The sequence below is a fragment of the Rhinolophus hipposideros genome (assembly GCF_964194185.1).
Source record: "Rhinolophus hipposideros genome assembly, chromosome: 5".
NCBI classification, from domain to species: Eukaryota; Metazoa; Chordata; class Mammalia; order Chiroptera; family Rhinolophidae; genus Rhinolophus; species Rhinolophus hipposideros.
Genome location: NC_138051.1, coordinates 75,001,902 through 75,021,818, shown reverse-complemented (window position 1 = coordinate 75,021,818; position 19,917 = coordinate 75,001,902). Strand labels below are relative to the sequence as shown.

At 46.7% G+C, this 19,917-nt stretch overlaps 1 protein-coding gene across 3 annotated transcripts in view; it reads right to left on the bottom strand.

Moving 5' to 3' along the window:
* SUSD6 (sushi domain containing 6) overlaps window positions 1–19,917 on the bottom strand; it is a 138,384-nt gene that overhangs the window by 44,822 nt on the left and 73,645 nt on the right. For 2 of the 3 annotated variants that reach the window (XM_081047570.1, XM_081047568.1), the window contains exon 2: window positions 15,942–16,142. In XM_081047570.1, the coding sequence (XP_080903696.1) occupies window positions 15,942–16,062 (121 nt within the window). In that variant the 5' untranslated portion in view covers window positions 16,063–16,142. Of the gene's footprint in view, window positions 1–15,941; window positions 16,143–16,400; window positions 16,458–19,917 lie in introns of those variants that run through there. The other variant, XM_081047569.1, reaches the window with a different exon arrangement.

The window sequence follows — 19,917 nt, the reverse complement described above, 5'->3', positions numbered from 1 at the left end:
TGGGGGCCACCCTCACCACATGCAACAAAACCATGAGGGCAGTTGGTTAAACAGCTTGTCTCTGGAAGGGAACAAATGAAACCTGTACCCTTGGTTTCCTCTCTTCAGTGGGGAGAACTGAAGGGCTGTAGACTCTTCCATGTTAAAAAAACTTGTAAAGAATGCAGATTGCTGGGCTGTAACCCAGACCAAGTGACTGGTTCTTTGTGGGCACAGGGTATGGGAACAAAATGTTAAAAGCACAGTGAAGCTGGAAAAGCATCATCCCAGAAGATGTTGGTTCTTCTAAGTCTCATGAAGGAACCAAACCTCACCATGTTCTCCATATCCCAGAGTCTCAGGCAGCCAAATACCAACCCAACTCCCTTTCTCAGCTCTCCCCTGGTTTGGATTCTGCCTTCCCACCCAGGGTAAGTCTCAGCTCTTCTGGAAGCCTTCCTGGATGATGTCAGGGTTAATTCTCTTCTTTCTAACAGCACTTAGCACCTGAGCCACTTACGGGGAACAAAGATGGACTCTGTCTTATCTTTTCCCCCAATGTGACCATGAGGCCCTCAGCTGAAGCAAGAGGGCCCAGTGCATATGTAATCACTTCTCAACACTTAAGTGGTTGAAATAATGCTCAAGACAACAGCATGGGGAAGTCAGTGTTAAAAGCGCGCGTGCACGCGCACACATGCACATACACACACACACACACACAACGTAGTACAAAAAGTATTTGATTTTCAATGGGAGGACCTGGGTTCAAATTTCAGCTTTATCCTTCACTGGCTGTGTTAGGTTTATTGTGAGGATACCAATGTGACATGATATACAAGAAAGTGCTTTACATCTTGTCAACTGCCAATAGTGGTAAGCCGTTATAGCTGCTGCTACCCGTTATTTCTCTGAGCTCAAGAGGGAGTTCATATTATTTATTCCCCTTTAGAGCCAAGAGAGGGAAAGCACAGAAACAGGCACTGCAACCATAAAAACACTGAGAAAGGAAGCCTCCGAAACGACAGTTCCCAAGGTCTGCGCGTAGCCACCGTCCTGCTGGAACCTCCCCTACTTGGGCCTGTGGGCTTCCGCCAGCGCAGGGAGGAGGTGCCAGGGAGATACTCAGTAAGGAGAACAGTGCCTGGCACACCCCAGGAGGTCTAGAAATGTTGAGTGATGGAAAGGTTGTATACACTGCCTGGGACAAGAGATCACTCATGGGGACCCTTTTCACCCGCATACCAAGAACTAAGTAAACAGCTTTATAGGAGCAAAGCAAGCAAGACTGAGCCCCCAAGTGAGTGTGAACTTAAACACAGCAACGGTCTTAATTTCTGGAAGTACTGTCACAGCCAGTCATTAAGATCATTTTTAGGGGCCGGACGGGTGGCTCAGTTGGTTAGAGTGCGAGCTCTGGGCAACAGGGCTGCTGGTTCGATTCCCACATGGGCCAGCGAGCTGCACCCTCTGCAACTAGAATGAAGTCAATGAGCTGCCGCTCAGCTCCCAGGTGGCCAGATGGCTCAGTTGGTTGGAGCGCGGGCTCTCAACCACAAGGTAGCTGGTTCGACTCCTCAACTCCCGCAAGGGATGGTGGGCTGCGCCCCCTGCAACTAACAACAGGAGCTGGGAGGCACCCTCCACAACTAAGATTGAAAGGACAACAACTTGACTTGGAAAAGGCCCGGAAGTACACACTGTTCCCCAATAAAGTCCTGCTCCACTTCCCCAATAAAATCTTCAAAAAAAAAAAATCATCTTCAAACTGCTCTTCCACTAAATGAAAACAGAGCGCAGTATCCAGCTGCCTCAGATTAAAGCAGGGTAGTGTGGGAGGGGAATGAGAAACAGTCAGGATTTCCCATCACTGCTAAAAGGAGGGTGTTCAGAAGGGAGGAAATTAATGGAATCATCAAAAGGCTGGTGATTTCACTTAAAATGAATTAAATTTGATCTTTCCCTATTTCAACGAAGCCCTCAGGTTAGTCACTGCTTGAGCTGCCAGAAAGGCGCCCAGGCAGGATCAGGGGTCAGCCATTAACCAAGGCTGAGAACCCTTCCTTGTGCCCCGTCAGACAGAGGCTGGAGAGACAGGGCCAGACAATGGTTGTAAGGCAGGACGTGCCGGCCCTTTAGCCTGCCAATACTGACAGCAGGAAATAAAGGCTGAAAACAGGGTCAAATTCAATCTGAAGAACAGCAAACTCCCCTGGGAGGGTAAAAAACATTCTGTAACTCATAGCTAACCTACATAAAGTAGGCAGAAGAGAGAAGAGAAAAGGAAAAAGACTGGCGAGTTCTGGGTGTGCCCTTTACACAGGCACAGATGACTTACGTAGGTCTTTTGTGATCTTCTCCGGCATACCCTAACCCCTAACGCACTCAACATATAAACACTGATGGCCAGCTCTGCCGAGGTACAGAGGAGTAAAAGTGAACACAGTGGAAGGTGAGGAAGGAAGGGGAGACAGAGGGTAAAAAAGGACAATTATACCAAGTTAAGAAGACGGGAGGGAGAAACTAAAGGAAAGGAAAAGAGGTACATGGATACAGCCCTCTATTACATCCACCCAGCAAATATTGACCCGGGCGTCCCATGAGCACCATGCCAGGCAGTAGAGAATGTGGAATGACAATCCCCAGCACCCTGGAAACTAGCGCTGATCAGACTGCCTGTGAAACCTTCCAGTAGAGTGTGATGATATGAGTAAGCGATCAGGACCCAAACAAAATGCTAAGTCCTTTGTCTCTGGACAGGTTTTATGGAAGCTGCATAACTGCAGAGGCCGGAGATCCTCTAAAATGAAGAGTTACTCCAATACCCAAACTAGTTTCACTTTTAGTAAGCCAGTCCCTGTAAGAGATTCTGATTCAGTACTGCTTATGAACAGAAGTTCTCACACAGAGATAAAACAAAAGATTAAAAAAAAAACAAGTAATAAGCAAGCAGAGTTCCGACCCTGGGGGAGGAAGCCGTCAGGAGAGGCATTTAACGAATCCAGGGTATCAGAGCTCAAAGGGCCATGAGAGCTCGTCCAAGCCTCACCTCACCCTTGAGCAAAGTGAGGGACCTTCAGTTACTGCTCATCAGAGGCAGAGCTGGGGCTGATGCCGGGACCCCCAGCTCAGGGTCCTGTTCCTCATACCACAGACCCCAAGCTATGGAAAGACTTCCTAAAATGCACACTTTAAGAGCTCACTGCTGCCTAAGAGGACAGAATAAGTAGAGGGAGGAGATGCCTAAGATGCCCGGCCCCGGGGCTCACCAGTCCGGTTCCTCTCTCTGTAGGAGAGCTGGCAAGGACCAGAGCCAGCTCACAGAAGGTAAGAAACACACCTGCCAGCGTCCTCCCTTAATCACTTAACCTTTTCCCAGTTTTCAAATGAGGTGGGTCCATCTGCAGCACCCTCCTTCTGAAGCACCTCTCTCCCCAGTGGGTTCAAGGCCTCCATCTCTCTATCCCCACCTTACCAAAATTTGCTCTGAGACGGGTCACATGGGCTTGTTCACTCCAAGTGTAAATTGCTGATTCTCAAAGTGTGGTTCCCAGATCACCAGCAGCAGCATGTAAAAACTTAGTAGAAATACAAATTCAGTCCTCATCCCAGAACTGCTGAATGAGAAACTCTGGAGGTGGGGTCCACGAGGGAATTGTGACGCACGCTCAAATCTGAGACCCAATGGCGCATATAACCTGAAGATTCGGCCTGCTTGCTCTCTCACAAGTTTGTGACTACTGATTGGTAGACCTCAAGAATTTAAAGCCCAGGCATCCACAGAGCTGCTGCTAGAGGAAGGAAGAGCTTCCTAACTCAGTACATCCTCCTGCTCCCAGGGCTTAAGACCTTGTGTAAGAAAGTGCACTAACTGTCACTTTCTTAAGTCTCGAGCAGAGGCAGGTAAGCAGACCTGGGCTTGGGGAGAAAGGTCCTGATGACCATGAAGGGCCTCACCTAGTCATGTGAACAACACGAACCTCTCTTCACCGGCTCTAGACTCTTCACTAGACCTCAGAAGGAACAAAGGTGGACCAATGGGCCTAGGCTTCCCTGAATAAGCACCTTCTGTGGGTCCTCCTGACACTTCCTGGGACACATCAGAGTGGCAGGGTGGTTTCCACTGGTGTATAGAAGGAAGTAGACACTGTGGTACAGAATCTGACACCTCAAGCCACCAACCACAACCTAAACAGAACGGAATTAAGAACGCTGCCAGCTCCCTTTCTGCTTCCCTGTTCTTTGCCCCGAACTTCCTCTGATTATTGGCTTTCTGCTTCTCCAGTTTATACCAGATCCTCATTCCGAAGACGGACTCTGTGGCTTCTCAGAGAACAATGGATGTTAGATTTCCAGGTCTCTGAAAATCCTGACTATGACACCCTTGCCTGACATGACCAGTTGTCGGGGGGGGGGGGGGGGAGTGAGAAATAATTAATGATCCCTCCCTTTCTCATACTTTTTTATTCCCAGGAACGAGGCATTATCATATTCGGAGAGCCAATCTTTAGATTTAGACTCCATAGATTTGGGCTTCAAACTCAAGATTTGGGGCGCTGTTGGAGATTTTAGTTTGATCTTGTGTGCAAAGGGGGCTATTAAACGCCAGCCTCCGGCCCAGGAACGGATGAAGGATTAGCCAGTTAATGTTAAGTAAGTGCTTTGAGAAATTCAGAAAAGAGATGCTGACTGAGAAACAGAGCATCATAATAATCCCTCCATTGGGATGGACTTTACTGTTCACCCAGCACTTTTACATATATTATCTCAATTAATCCTGTTACTCACATTCTTAATTATTCCAGAGTGGGTCATTCCTGGCAACAGAATTTCTGGATGCCAGGGAGAGGGCCTGCAAACCCTCTAAACTGCCTAACAAGGTACTGAGAACAACAGCACAGGGAACAAGTTCCTTTGCTGAAAGTCATTCTAAAGAAAGCCAAGTCACACCTCTGCTGGAAGTCACGCCAGTTCTCTGCCCCCTCCCCCACCCCAACACATCAAATCACAGGCAGCCCTCCCTCAGCCCAACCTCTGCAATCACCCGGGCCTGCTCCAAGATGATGAGTTCTGGAATACAACTGCACCCCCAAATGCCAGCTGCTCCTCCACTCTTCTCTTCCCAATCAGTTAAGAACCTCCCACTCCCTCCAGCCTCCCTGTGGAATTCCTGACTGGAGCTGAGACTCACCCAGGATCCTGCGTGGTGCATGCTTGCCAGACACGCCTCCCACGGGCTGGCGGGGCTGAGGCAGAGGATGAGACGTCTGTCCTGAGTGGGCCCTCCTTAGGCAGGCTGCAAGGGCGGCCTTCATCAGTTACTTCCTGTTCTCATGTGCAAATAGAAGCCCGACCGCCATTCTGCTCATATGCAGTCTTCTCCACAACTTGTACCAAAATCAACACCCGCCTCCAGCCTTCTTTATTTCCCTGTTTAGACTTATTCAGCCCTTACTGCATTAAGTGGTGTTTGTTTTTTCTTTAACCCTGTGATTCTTAGAGAACTCTAGCTTCTTCCTCCTCCTCCCCTTCCTTCTTCCTCCTCCCTCCCCCACAACTCAGTTAGGAAAGGCACCTCACCCCTCTAGTGCTTCCCCCAAACTGCTTTTGGTTGATGTTCAGCACAAATCTCTGAACTCTCAGCCTAAAGCTAGACTTCCTTTTACTTTTTTGAAATGCCAGCTTCCAAGCTTACTTCACCAAAGTAGAGGAGACCACTCATTCACCCACCAGGGCAAGAAGCAAACCAGTTTAGGGGACAGAGTATATTGGACTTCCAAAGTTTCAACAGAAGAGACATGGAAAGTTCTAAAGGACAGGAATGTCAAGGTGAGCAGAGCAGGCACTGTACAACTCTCTCCTCTTCCCTCAGACTGCCCCCAACATACTGGCTGTACCTGCCACTGGCGAGGTGCCACATGCCATGTTTCCCCGAAAATAAGACCCAATCAGACCATGAGCTCTAATGCGTCTTTTTGAACAAGAATTAATGTAAGACCCGGTCTTATTTTACTATATTAGAAGACCGGGTCTTATATAATGTAATGTAACATAATATAATACAATATAATACCAGTATAACATATTATCATACAATACAATATAATATAATACCTGGTCTTATTTTACTATAAGACCCGATCTTATATAACATAATAATAATATAAGACCGGGTCTTATATTACTTTTTGCTCCAAAAGACGCATTAGAGCTGATGGCCCGCGAGGTCTTAGTTTTCAGGGAACCACGGTAGTAACAATGATGAATAACCCCATAACCCTAGATAGTAAGTATGTTATCACCCCATTTTCACACATATGATAGTCAGGGGACATCTCCTTTGAGAGACTGGCTCAAAATGACACAACCTGTTAGTGGCAGAACTAGGTTTCTAACCAGCCTGTCGGGCCCAGGAGACTGCGTTCCTCTCCTTCCCTGTCCGTCCTACTTGCTAGGTCTCAGTGCAGACTCCCTCCCTCAGAGGAAGCTCCGTGACCACCCCACTCTGAGCCAGGAGCCCCTATGTGGACTCCAGTGCGGTGCAACACTTCCCCGGTTACAGCCCGTATCACACAGAACGGTGGCTGGTCCAGTCTTGGCACTCAGGAGCAGTTCAACAAGTAAGTGACTAAATCAGAGGCTCAGCCATCAGCTCCGTATTCTTCCCGGTGTGGAGCACTGTGCCTGGCTCAGCTGCCCTCCTCTCACAGACTGACCGTGAAGACCAAACTGCATGTGACCCAGTCCAGGACTTGGTCCCACGACGTATCCCCTGCTGTCCTCCCTGTCCACCTTATGTCAACACATACTTGCCAAACGAGTTAATACTGTTTATGAAAATAGCAACGCCAACCTGTTCCACAGCAAGCCTAGCAAACCTTGGCGGTCATGAGGAACAAGTCTGTAGGGTTTGTGTATCACGATCTGCAGAACAAAGGGCTCCATCCAGTTCCCCAAAGCTGCAATCCCCAGAAATCTTAACGAGCTGTCCAATCCCTTCAAATCAAAGATAGTCAAGATTCTTGGAAACAGAATCGTGTTCATACGAAACCTCTCTGATATCTTCCCAAAAGAAAGGACTGAGATTAGCAGCTCCTGCTAATTCCATTCAAGAAATACACACAAAGCCTATTCTCCTTCCTTCAGACCCTACTGATTCTAGGGGTAAGGTGATGGGTGGTGTCTCACAGAGGAGGTGACTTTGAACTGGATCTTAAAGTATGGGACAAGAAGTATGGGAGGGAAGGGAAAAGGCAGCATTCCAGCCACAGGAAGAACAGGGTATGTATAGGCTTGAAAATACTTATGTTCAGGGAAAGGAGAAAAAGCAGTCCCCTGAGCTTGACGTTAGGGACAGAGGTAGAGGAAGCGGTGGGTGAGGAAGGGAAGCCACATCCATCCAAGCCGCCCTTCCCCGGGTCCTCTCTCCCATCAGGGCATGATTTTCCTATGCATTCCTCCACAGGACCTTCACTCCCTGCGGGTCATGAGGTCTCCTTTTCCTCCCTGCTCATCACCTAAGGGGACCCACACTGTGTTCAAAGAGCCTTACCCAGTCTCAAAGCTAGCAGACTCCGTGATAAACTCTTCTGGCAGCCTGCCCAGCCCCACTCCTCTCCCCCGAGAAGAGCACCACCTGTATCCCCTGAGGCAGGACCATACTGGAGCCATACATCAGCTGGTCCTCACATACAAGCCAGACCATGATTCTGTGACGCACCCCCCCAACCCCGCCCACAGCACTGTCTCCAGGGTGAACTTTTGAGCCCACCTGGAATGATCATTGGCCTGGTTACGGGAAAGTTTACGACTTCGTCCATACCTCCAAGGAGTTTATGTGCAAACACAAAACCAAGAACATAAACAGAACTAAGACTAAGAGACAAGTATATCTAAGAAGACCTCAAAGACTGAATGGTCTACCGTCTGAAGGGTATAAATAGAGACCCACGCAGCCTACTGAAGTCACCGGCTACGTTCATGGACATTAATCAGCAATTCTGAGCAGCCACGCACGGTTATCAGGAAGCTTTGTGGGACTGCACTGGTTCAACACCACAGGTCCTCTGCATTCTGGCCTCCAGAGTAATGAGATGAACTGGGAAGTAGAACAGCCATTTCCCCGCACCTCCCTGTGCCTAGACCAGTGCTCAGTCAACACCGACAGGCGACTCCTCACCCTCCCTCAGCCCCTGTCTGGTGTGTGACAATCCCGGCGACATTCACAGCCAGAATCAACAAGGCCAAACTGTCAGAACTCAAGCCAGTGACAATAAACACACAGGTCCTGCTCCTTTCCAAGGAGACATGTGCCTACTACACGTGAAGAATTGGTCATCAGGCCCTTTGTAGTTCATAAAGTGTCATTTGTTACTCAGAATAACATAGGCTGCAGCAGAATTATTGTATAACCCTATTTAAACTTGGCCATAACTTCCTGAAACATATTTCTCCTCCTGAGTTGAAATGCCTTAAATACTTTCGTGAATTTAAAAAGAAAACAAAACTTTGCAAAGAAGAAATCTTAAAGAGAATCTGTTTATCTTCTCGGTACTACTTCCTAGAATTCTGAAAGATTAAACAGTTGTACTTTAAAAGATTTGGCTACTGGCAAAGCTAACAAGTCAAAGAAGTTACACAAGGGCAAATTCTCCATCTCTTGGGAAGCAAATGAATCTAGGTAGGAAAAGACTCTTACAAGAAATGCTGTCAACTATAGCAAAGAAAAGGCGGCGAGAACTACCAAATGGAGAGAAGACCAGAGAGTTCTTATTCTTTTATTCTAATGTTGTACTCTCCCAGATGTGTTTAGGAATCTTTTGAAATGTAATCCTTCAATCACATCTCAGTGCTGATGAAATAAAACATCGTCTTTAAAAGAACAGACCCTCAGCACTCTAAAATTTTGGAGAGTTTCAAAACTGACTCCCAAAGTTCCTAACAAATAGCAACTTTGAGGAACCCAGGCTCTAAAATGCCAATAAGACGCTGAAGGGAATGGCTTACTGAGAGGTTCCCTAGCTGACCCCCCAGCACCAGCACTGCAAAGGGGCAGTGAGTGCTCTTCTCAGCTTGTCTTCATGTGTGGGATGCCAACATGTGGCATTTGAGAATTAGGAACTTACAAATTATGAATAACTCATGCAATATGTATCTAATTCTATACAGGAAGACCATCCAAGACATACAGAAGAAAACAGGAGCAGTTTCCAACCCCCCATCTGTCTGAACTAATTCGCTGTAGCACCACAAGTACAGGATGTATCAGTTGGTTCTAGAATCTGATTTTCCAAACTGGGAATTACTTCTTTGTATGCCAGGCACTGTCCTAGGCACTTTACATATACTCTTACTCAATCCTCCCAACAATCTTACGAAGTTGAGATGCTGGGGAAATATCGACAGTGAAGTCAGGAAAATTATCCAAGGTAACACAAGCAGCTAGGAGCAGAGGCAGTATTCAAACCCAGGCAATCTGGCTGCAGAGTCCATGCTTTTAATTAGACTACACTGCCTCTCTGAAACACAAGCGATGGAGGTGGGGCATAACGACAGGTGGATATTATACTGAGCTGTACTGGTGACCTCTGTGGCTCCATGGGAGCTGCAGGTGGCATCTGCCATTTTAAGGCATTTACAAACTGAATCCTATTCCACCTAACAAGAGACAGCTATGTGAAGAAACCCTAGGGACAATCCTCCTTCAATAGTTACAATCTCATCTTCTAGTGAATTCAATTGCATGCTTTAGGTTGGCTGCAGGTAAGGCAGTGAACAAAGCTGAGAGAAATCAGCAGCCAGCCCCCACCCTTCTCATTCACACCGAAAACAGACAGGTTGTCTCTAATACTGCTGTCCCTCTTGACCCCGAAGCTAGACACGAGGTAGGCCACTCCTGATCTGGGCACAGGCCAGATAGCCATCCATCCAGCACATGCCACCTGGAACGGGAGGGCTACTCACGTCCTCTGCAGGCTCAGGCTCCTAAGTGATGAGGAGGAAAGGAATCTCCCAGTGGGTAAGAGGTAATGAAAAGAGTTCATCTACAAACGTGTCTAGAGTAATTAAACATTGAGTGCTAACCCTAGTTTGTTTTTTATTAGAACCCTGTGACCCCCTTATTCAGAAAGATTTGGGCAGGTAAGGCTAACCCACTAGCTCTAAAGTTAGCCCAGGTTAGTGGGGCCACCTTTGCTTGGCAAATGGAATCTGTGTTTGAGGGCTTTAACAAAACTTAGGTGCTCAGTCTGGTGGACTCCTGGTTTCTTTTGTTCAAAAGTTATAGCGCAAGGCTTGTACCATGTGTTTGCAATGTTCTAAACATGGCACAACAATTAGCCTGCAGAGGGTAATTTCTCAATGTCTTTTTATGACGCCAGGGTGTAACAAGCCCTATAATGACCCATCCAGCCTCCTACCACAATCCTCAAGTCTTTTTATAGTCACAGGTAATTACACCGTGGAGAGATTACATCACTTAGTCAGCAGGGATTGCAGCTGACAGGAAGAGGCTCTGAGGATGTTTGGGGAACTACAGCCTCATTTAACAAACAATTTGCTCTGGTCCCTATTGTTCCTTCCCAAGAATAGAACTGCCTTGGCAAACCTTGTACCTACACTGTGAACCAAACAACCAAGGGCCGTTGTAGATGAGAACAGAAATCACCACAGAGGGAATCATGGTAACCCAGAGATGACTCCTGCATCCCTTATCCAGGGGATAAAACAGACGGTGTCTTTCTTCCTTTAGCAAAATAATCCTCTGAAGGTTGAGCTGAGTCCTCCAGTAGAGCAACACAAGACACGGCTCTCAGAGAAGCCTGCAACTCAACACAGGTCGTGTGGTCCCCAGCAGACCATGGGCAACAGAGTCAGACAGACTGGGCACAAGTCCCTGCCACCACCTACCACTGCCTGTCTCCAAGCAAGTCATCTAACCTCTCTCTGCCTTAGTTTCTCATTTGTAAAATGGTTGTGTGACTACCTAGCTCAAACACGTCCCAAGAGCTTTAAATGGGGTAACACAGAGCCTGACAACTGAACCACGCTCTACGCATATATGCACCACTTTCCCACGTGTGCTCTCCTTTCAGTTCAGTGCACATTACCTCTGACTCTAGGTCTCTCAGAAAGGGTGAGGTGAGCCAGGACCACCTGTCAACATCACTTTGCCATAGCAACGTTAGGGGCCAAAGCCACATCATCCCCTGAGCGCCTGGTTCTCAACATTTTCCATCTTCAATGAACACTAAGTGCTTGCCTTTCTCGCTCTGCCACGAAGAAATGCAAATGGCTGCTTTCCCTGCTATTTTAAATTTGCTTTAGGTGCTTGTGTGATGTTTAACATGGTCTGAAGTGTCATGGCAGCATTTTAAGGGGGGAAAATCAGAAACAAAAAGTAACACTGAGTTTTCTCAGTAAATATGCTCAGGGGAGAGAAGGGGAGAGAAAGAAAATCAAAAGCTTTTTATGAGTCAGCAAGCCATTTGGGGTGAGACTATCAAACTATGCAAACTTGGAAGACAAAAGAAGACCCAGAAGTAGTTAATCCTTCCTCAACCAGTCATTTGGCACCTTATCCCTGTCCCAAAAAGGGACTATGCATCTTCAGGTCCCCCCGCTTTTCCCGCCTCCCCCCCCACTCCGGTTCAAGCCGTAGTTTCTCAGTCTAGTTGTGTAGGACACAGCTCCCTGGCCCAGGCTGGTGTTAGGAGCCTTGCGCTCCCGCCGCTGAGGCAGTCGGTCACTGGTTGTCCATCGGCTGATCACAGCAGCTCATGGCTGTTCACGGCTGCCGGTCACTCATGCTGGCCACCGGCGGCTCCTGGCAGCACACGGTAGCCCGCGGCAGCTCACGGCAGCCCGGTTCACAATCTTAGCTGTAGAGGGCGCAGCTCACTGGCCCATGTGGGAATCGAACCAGCAACCTCAGTGTTAGAAGCACGGACCTCCAACCACCTGAACCACCGGGCGGGTCCTAGTTTTGTTTTTTCAAAGACAGTACATGATGTCATCTGCATAGTCTCCTGCACAGCATGACTCAATGGTAGGCCACATAACATCTCTGTTATTATTTGAGAATTACACCACACATTTTATATGTCAAGTGCCTTCCAATCATTTTTATTAGTCTCTGCAACACCAAGCTAACATTCTTAAGGATCTTGTTTCTGTTTGATGGAGGAGACAAAGAGGTCAAGTGATTTGCCTAAGGTTTCTTAAGATCACAAGTAAAGAGAAGGGGTTGTGAGATCTGAGAGACTGCTACATAATTGGGATCCCATTAGGTTGGTGCAAAAGTAACTGCGGTTTAAAAGGTTAAAAATAACTGCAAAAACCGCAATTACTTTTGCACCAACCTAATAATTTCTCTCTAGCCCCTGCAAAAGGCAAGCCCACCATCCCATGTGGGAATTGAACTGGCAGACTTGTTGAGATCTCATGCTCTAACCAACTGAGCCATCCAGCCGCCCTACAGAGATTTTATTTTTAATTCTGGTCTTCGCCTGCATGGTGTGACCTGGTGTGAATGAGATATGCTCCCTTTGCCACTCCTAAATAGGCAACCTTCAATATTTTCCCCCATCTCTTCTAAAGGAATGACCAAGGGGGAAAGTAGACCCAATGCCGAGCTGTAGGTAAAAGAAACCATGTTGGAAAACTGAACCCTGAACATGATGTAACTTTATTCCAGAACTCTCAAGTGCCTCTTCATACATGATTCTTTTCTTCTAACCTGAGCAATTATGAGCAAGAGTAGGGGTGACTGTGGTATTTATGACCAGAGACCAGGTAGACAAACTGCCCCCCCAGAATATGCCCACTTACCTATGTCCAATGGGGTTCTCACAGTCATGAATGTGCACATATGCACACAAACATATTCAGGGTCTACTAGAGTCCACTAGAAAACAAGGCTCTGTATTTTACAAGCACCTCATTTTAAAATGCCTCTGGAATGGGTGTTCAGAGGCAGCTATGGGTAAGAATTGCAGAAAAAGGAAGAGGGGACCTCTCCTAAACTGAATTGCCTTTCCTTGACTTCAGAGTATCTCAGAATCTTGGGGGTTTTTTTGGCAAGCTTGCTTGGCATGCTGCTCATGGCAGGCAAGGCCATACAGGTGTGTTCTGGGTTTCAGGCCAAGGAGTGGGTGCCTCCTTCCCTTAGGAGCCACTCCAGAGAGAGGGAAAAACACTGGCAGCAACTTGGTGCACTGGATCTAAGTAATGATGAAACCCCTTCCCTGCCTGCATCCTGCTCTGTGCAAATACACGTTTTATGAGGAGTAGAAAGACTTCGAGGGTGGGGTTGCAGGGGAGGGAGGATTCTTTGCAGATGGGGGAGGGAAAGAAAACAAGAGCCAACTTTCCCATCCTGGGCTGAGCCCACACTATGGACATATATTTTTCTACATTGTAGAATAATAATCCCTTCATGCAGCCAGTCTGGAACCATCAGTCCCTGATAATTGATTTCAGACTTTGGATGGAAACTTGGGAAGGTATGAGTAGTTGGGAAATGGGAGAGGGCAGGGTGTGAAGTGAAGTCCACAGAAAGGAGGGTGGGGTAGGGGGATGACTTCATGAAGTTAAGTCTAAAGACTTCAGACACAGAATGCAGACCCTAATACTGTCAGATAAGAAGCCAGGGCAGCTTCTCCAGTGGAGTCTTGGAAGGACGGCCATGGTAGTGCACAGGCACTGGGCCAGGTTCTAGTCCTGGCCCCAAGACCCTGAGCAAGTGTATGACCTCGTAAGTCCATCCTAGCTCTAATTGGTCCTTCCTTCCTGCTCTGAAAGTTATTCCATTCATGCACATACTTACTAAGCTCCATTTGTCCTAGGCTGGGGTAGGGTGGCTAACCTCTTCTATGTAGGGTAAAATACTTTATAAAATCTAAATATTTTAGGCTTTGGGGCCACATGCTCTATGTCACACTACTCAGCTCTGCCACTGGAAAACAAAAGCAGCCACAGGTAATATATACACTAATGAACCATTGTTATGTTCCAATAAAACTTTATTTATGGATACTAAAATGTGAGTTTCATGTAATTTTTACATAATGTGAAAGATTATTCCTTTGATTTTTTTCCAACTATTTAAAAATATAAAAATCATTTTTAGATCGCAGGCCATACAAAAGCAGACAGCGGTAGGATTTGGCCCGTGGACCATAGTTTGCCAACTTCTGCTCTAGCAATACAGTGGTAAACAAGAGAGGGCCTCCACATTCTGTGGTTCTGACACCACCACCTCCAAAGGCCTCATCTGGCTTTGGAGCAGCCCTATAAGTATAGCCTCTACTTCATTTTGCTGCACATTGGTGTAGGCTGGCCAGGTTTTTCTTTCCAACCTCATATAACCATAATGTCCCCACTGAAGGGTCCCAACCATTAGCAGCCCCCTTGGTTGTGCCAGGGACTCCTTCTAGCCAAGGAAATCTCAGGCCTATGGGAAAGGTTTAGGTTAAGTGTCAGAATGAGGTGAATGAGAGGCAGAAGATGAAATCTGTATGTGGGTGGTGAGGAAGGATATGGTGGAACAAAAAAACCAGTAATATTGTTTCTCCCAACCATTAAAAAAAAAGGTTAAATGAGATTGCACCATAATCTATCTGTATGTGTTAAGTGGTGGGAGTTGACAGAAACGGAATGAAAGAGATAAAACTGATCTGGAGATTCTTAGAGCTACACCTGTATCACCCGGCCTCCCTCCAGGCTCTTTCAGAATCTAGCTGAGACCCCTCTCCCGAGACTCTGGTAGAAGTAAGGCCTCCACTGTACTTACAGATACAGAGGCACGTTTTGCAGCATCACCCGAGGTCGATGGTACGCACCCAAACATGCCCTTTCTAAAAAGGACCCCAGGTCTAGAGAACCCCATGAAGAAAACCTGGAAGTATCTTCAGAGCATTGTGGAAAGCAACAGAGACCATACAAAGCAAAGACCAGGGCTCACTACTGCATTTGTAGCCCCGTCCGGGGCTCTTCCAGCTCTGGATCTTCAACCAGAAAGTCCTCAGAACCATTCAAATATAGACTAAGGGAGTAGATGTGACCTTCAAGGTTATCCAGGTCACCCCCTTCATTTGACAGATGCAGAAACTGATTCCCAGAATGGTTCAGTGGCTTGTCCAACACCACAAAGTTTGTAGTGTCAAACTGCTTCACTGAATTATTAGGTTGGTGCAAAAGTAATTGCGGTTTAAGATGTTCAAAATAATTGCAAAAACCACAATTACTTTTGCACCAACTTAATATAATACCTCAATTCTGTACTCATTCTGAGAAAAAGAACAGAAAGACAAGAAACAAACAATAAAGAGCTAACAATCAGTAAGTACTTAGTGTGTCATCTCAATCAATCTTCACAACCACCCTATGAGGTAGATGCTATTATTTTCCCATTCTGCAGCTGAAGAAACAGGCTTACAGAAGCAAAGAGACTTGCTCAGGGTCACAGAGCCAGCAAGCAGCACCGTGTTTCCCAGAAAATAAGACTGGGTCTTACGTTAATTTTTGCTCCAAAAGACGCATTAGGGCGTTTGTTCAGGGGATGTCATCCTGAAAAATCACGCTAGGGTTTATTTTCCGGTGAGGTCTTATTTTGGGGGAAACACGGCAGGACTGGGCTCTGAGGTCTGGCAGGCAGTCTGAGTCCAAAGCCTGCGCCCTTACCTGCACATCAGGCTCTGACTGTCACACCTCCGTCCTGCCTGATGACTGCGGCTGGGAGGAGAGGGGGGATAATGTCACCACCAGCAGGTTCCCATCCACCCATTTTCTGTCTGGCTGGCTCATTAGGCCTCTTGCTGCCACACTACAGCACGAAAGTCCCGACCCCACTCTCCCGTAACTGCCTGACAGACAGAGAATCCCCCATTACAGTTCTGAGGAGAAAAGAAACAATGGTATTGAGTCTTTTCCTTCCTAAAGACAGAAGGCAAGCCGAGACTCACCTGAGGCAAGTCCGTCTCCGAGGAGGGAGCTAAGGATCACCAGCGGAAGGAATACTCCATGTCCCACGGAGGCCACGGCAGACGCTGAGGTGCTCTTTGGTGCTATCCTGCCATGGCACATCTTTTATCCGTCCAAGTTATTTTAAAAAGGAAAAAATTTAAAACCAGAAAAATTCTAAGGTCAGCCAGGGGCAGATTCACCTATAGAAAATAAACAGAAAACAAAGACATAAGTAAAGTGGAAACTTTATCCATATGTTAGTTACAAGTAGTCACTTTGGTAAGGAAGCCATAATCAGGAATTCTAGCAACTGAATTCCTGCTGCCAGGAGAAGAGACAGCACACAAGTGGCTTTTTTTCCTCCCCGGGAAATGCCAAGGCCGGCAGCAAGCTGCCATCAGTGTCAGCGTCCAGAAGCCAGATCCTTGCGACAGGACAAGGAGACAAACCTGGCTCACCTGGAGATCTGCTGGGCACGGCAAAGCTTTCCGAAACTGCCCCAGCTCTGCCTGGCTCTCTGCCTCAGAGGCTCCAGCGGAGAGGAGAGAGGCATCTGTTGACACAGAGCTGCTACACCAGGGTCAGGCTGTGTTTTTGCCACTTGGACTCAGAGCAAATCCAAATAACCAAAAAAAAAAAAAAAAGAGAGAGAGAGAACTTGTGTCGTAAAGGGAGCACTACACCGCCTACAGAAGGAATGCAACAGTGGGAGCCAAGGGTCCGGGCTCGGCCTGCTCAACCGCCCGAGGCTAGATGAGCCCCTGACGATCTGACGCTGACTCCACAGTCATGAATTTCAAAAACGGACTAATTAATCAAGGCTCACCTGACACACCTGTGACTCCAGAGGCCATGCCTGTTGGTTGTACCTGGCAATGATTGGGGGGAGGACGGTTATAATTATTAATTAGCCCCATCAACCATTCCAGTTGAAAAAAAAAAAACTTCAGAAGAGTATCTTAAAAAAAAAAAAATCAGGAGTCATGACTTTTTAAAGATTTTTTTCCACATGCCTTCAGGGAAGCAGTTGGATTGATAATACATTATGGTATAGGCCTATTATATTTTACTTAACTCATTGGACTTCATTTATCCTAGTTTATAATAGGTATTCCAAATAATACGATTACATTTCCTTTTAAATTTCCATACACAACTCTTTCTCCACTAATCATGCCCTAAGGAGACAGACAGCAGAGCCTGCCATCTACAACCCTAAGGAAGGACGCCGCTGCGACTGTCAGGGGTGCTATCCAAACCTGACTGCAATGCGCCTCTAAAGCCTTCACTCGGTCTATGCTCCTCTTTTAAAGAGAGTTACTGCGTGGGGTGGCCGGTTAGCTCAGTTGGTTAGAGCGTGGTGCTGGCAGCACCAAGGTTGCCAGTTCAATTCCCCGCATGAGCCACTGTGAGCTGCGCTCTCCTTAAAATAAATAAATATAAAATAAATAAAAAGTAAATAAACAGTTACTTTAAAGATTAATACGAGTTGTCTTAGTCCAAAGGAAAAGCAACTATGAGGGTCTTCAATGAGCCAAGAGTTTAAGAACAGAGGCTGCCACTGGGTCCTTATCCACTATCCCCAAATAGTTGTGACTGTGGCAGTCTTCTGATCCCAGCTCCCCAGCTCCTGCCCAGACTCCATCTTGAGCCTTTACTGCTGTAGAATAGGGATGGTTCATGGAGAGATTGAGGGGTGAAGCCTGTGCGTGACACAAAACAATACATAAAACTGTGTATGTAAATGTATACAATGTGTACACATTTATGTGACTAAGAATTATGTGGCTAAGGATAGTCAAGTCAGAATACCAGAAATTAAACATTTCCTCTATTATGGCCAATTTACTCTCCCAACATCAGTTTTTTTCATCTGTAAAATGGAGGCAGTAACCATACTGTCTTCGTGGCCTAAATGACAATGTAAGAATTAGAATCAAACAAAGCACTTGACACAGTGCCTGGAACTCGCAAGTCTTCAGTAAACAGCGGCTGCTGTTGCTACTGTAATTATTAGTAAGGCCTGAGCTGTGGAGACCTTGGAGGTCATCAGACTTCACCTCCTCATTTGACAGATGCCAAAACCAAGGTGTGACGAGGTGGAAGGATATGCCCTGGGCCATTGGTCAGTTAGCAATGGCCCTTTGGTCCTGTTATTTTACATGCAGCCACAGCAGGTAACCCTGCCAGGTAGTGTCACCAGTCTCACAAGGCAACAACCAATGCATCATCAAATGACACCTGCTTGGGCCACAGCACAGCACATGCACAACAAATACTTCTGTAGTGAATGGATGAAGCTGGATGAGAGTGGTGCTTAGGTGTTTGTTCTGTGCATGAGTGGAGGTCACCAGGAAAGACTACCCAGAAGAGGTGATGCTAGGCGGACCGCTAAAGGATGTAGCTAGTGAGAAAGGAGGAAAAGAAGATACCACATCCAAACGGATCAAAGCAATGGGAGTACAGCACTCCTGGCAGAGGCTAGAGGCAGACGCTAGGCTAAGGAGTTTAAACCGTACCCTGAAAACCACAGGGAACTTACAAGGATGAGAAACAGGGAAGTTACAACACCAAATTCATTAAGGAAGCTCACTCTGGCAGCGATTTCAGAAGCTTGGGGAAGGAAGGGGTAGGAGCCAAGTGGTAAAGAATCTTAAATTTAGTATTTTATAATTAATGAGATCTTTGGAGGGCAACCTGACAGCATCTGTCAAAAAATGCACATATTCTCTGACCTACCAATTCTACTTGAGTCTGTCCTCAGAAATGACATGTGCAATGACATATATGCAGGATATTCACGCATTATTTGTACTGGCAAAAGATTGAAGGGGGACTAGTTAAATAAGTGGCCATACACCCATATAATGGAATATTACGCAGTGGTTTAAAAAGAAGTGGGCAGTTCAGTCCTTGCTAATATGGAATGACTTCCAAAATTAGTACGTGAAGCAAACCATTTGTGTGTATGTGTGTATCTTTAAGGACACACACACAGACACACACATGCACTGAAACAATGCACAAGAAACTGGGAGCTAACAATTGCCTTCAGGGAGGGGAACTGAATGGTTAACAGGGAAAGATACTTATTTTTCCTTTACTGTATTCCCTTGTTGTGCCTTGTGTGTGCATTACCTATTCAAACAGATAAATATAAATGTATCAAGGCATTCCTGTCGACCACTTGTCTCCTCCCTCAGCGAACTCACACTCAAATAATCCTGACTGCGCCCTCTGCCAGGAATACGATCCCTTCCAGGGCTCAGCACAGGGCCATCTCCTGGAGGCATTCTTTCCTGACACTTTACACCATGCCCACCTCCAGTAGAACCCCCTTTTTACTTCCAAAGTGCACCTGCTGTGACTGCACCTCTAACAGGTTATTACACCTATTTGTTTATCTGTCTCACCTTACTAGACTCAAAGTTCCTTGAAGGCAGGGACTGTGAATTACTCAATTTGGAATCCAGAAGCCAGCACAGGGCCTGGCACCTGACAGGCAGGCAGCAAATGTTTGCCAAAGGCAAAGTCATGACTGCCATGGGGAGGAGCAGTATGAACTGGGGAGAAGACACACACATATGAGCTCCTGTTTTGTTTTGTTTTAAAGAAACAGCTGGCTCCTCCTTTACTGCTCAAGCAACTACCTGGGCCAAGGGACCAATTCCACCATGAAGCCTAGGAACTGATCAAGTGCAGAACAGATGGGTTGATGGAAATGGGGGCTTTGCAAAGAATAAAGATAGAGGGCAGCCAATTAAGTATTTACACGCGAGGCTGGGCCAAGGGTCAGTGCTTCAGAAATAATATAGAGAAAAGCAATCCCTACAGCCCCAGGGTATCGCCCAGAACAGGAGAACCCAGCTACTATGGAGGATCACACTATTCATCTCATCATTTTAAGAAAGGATCTGCTTGAATACGGGACGGAGGGTCGGGGGGAGGGACTGTTCTTGGATTGTGGTTTTAGAC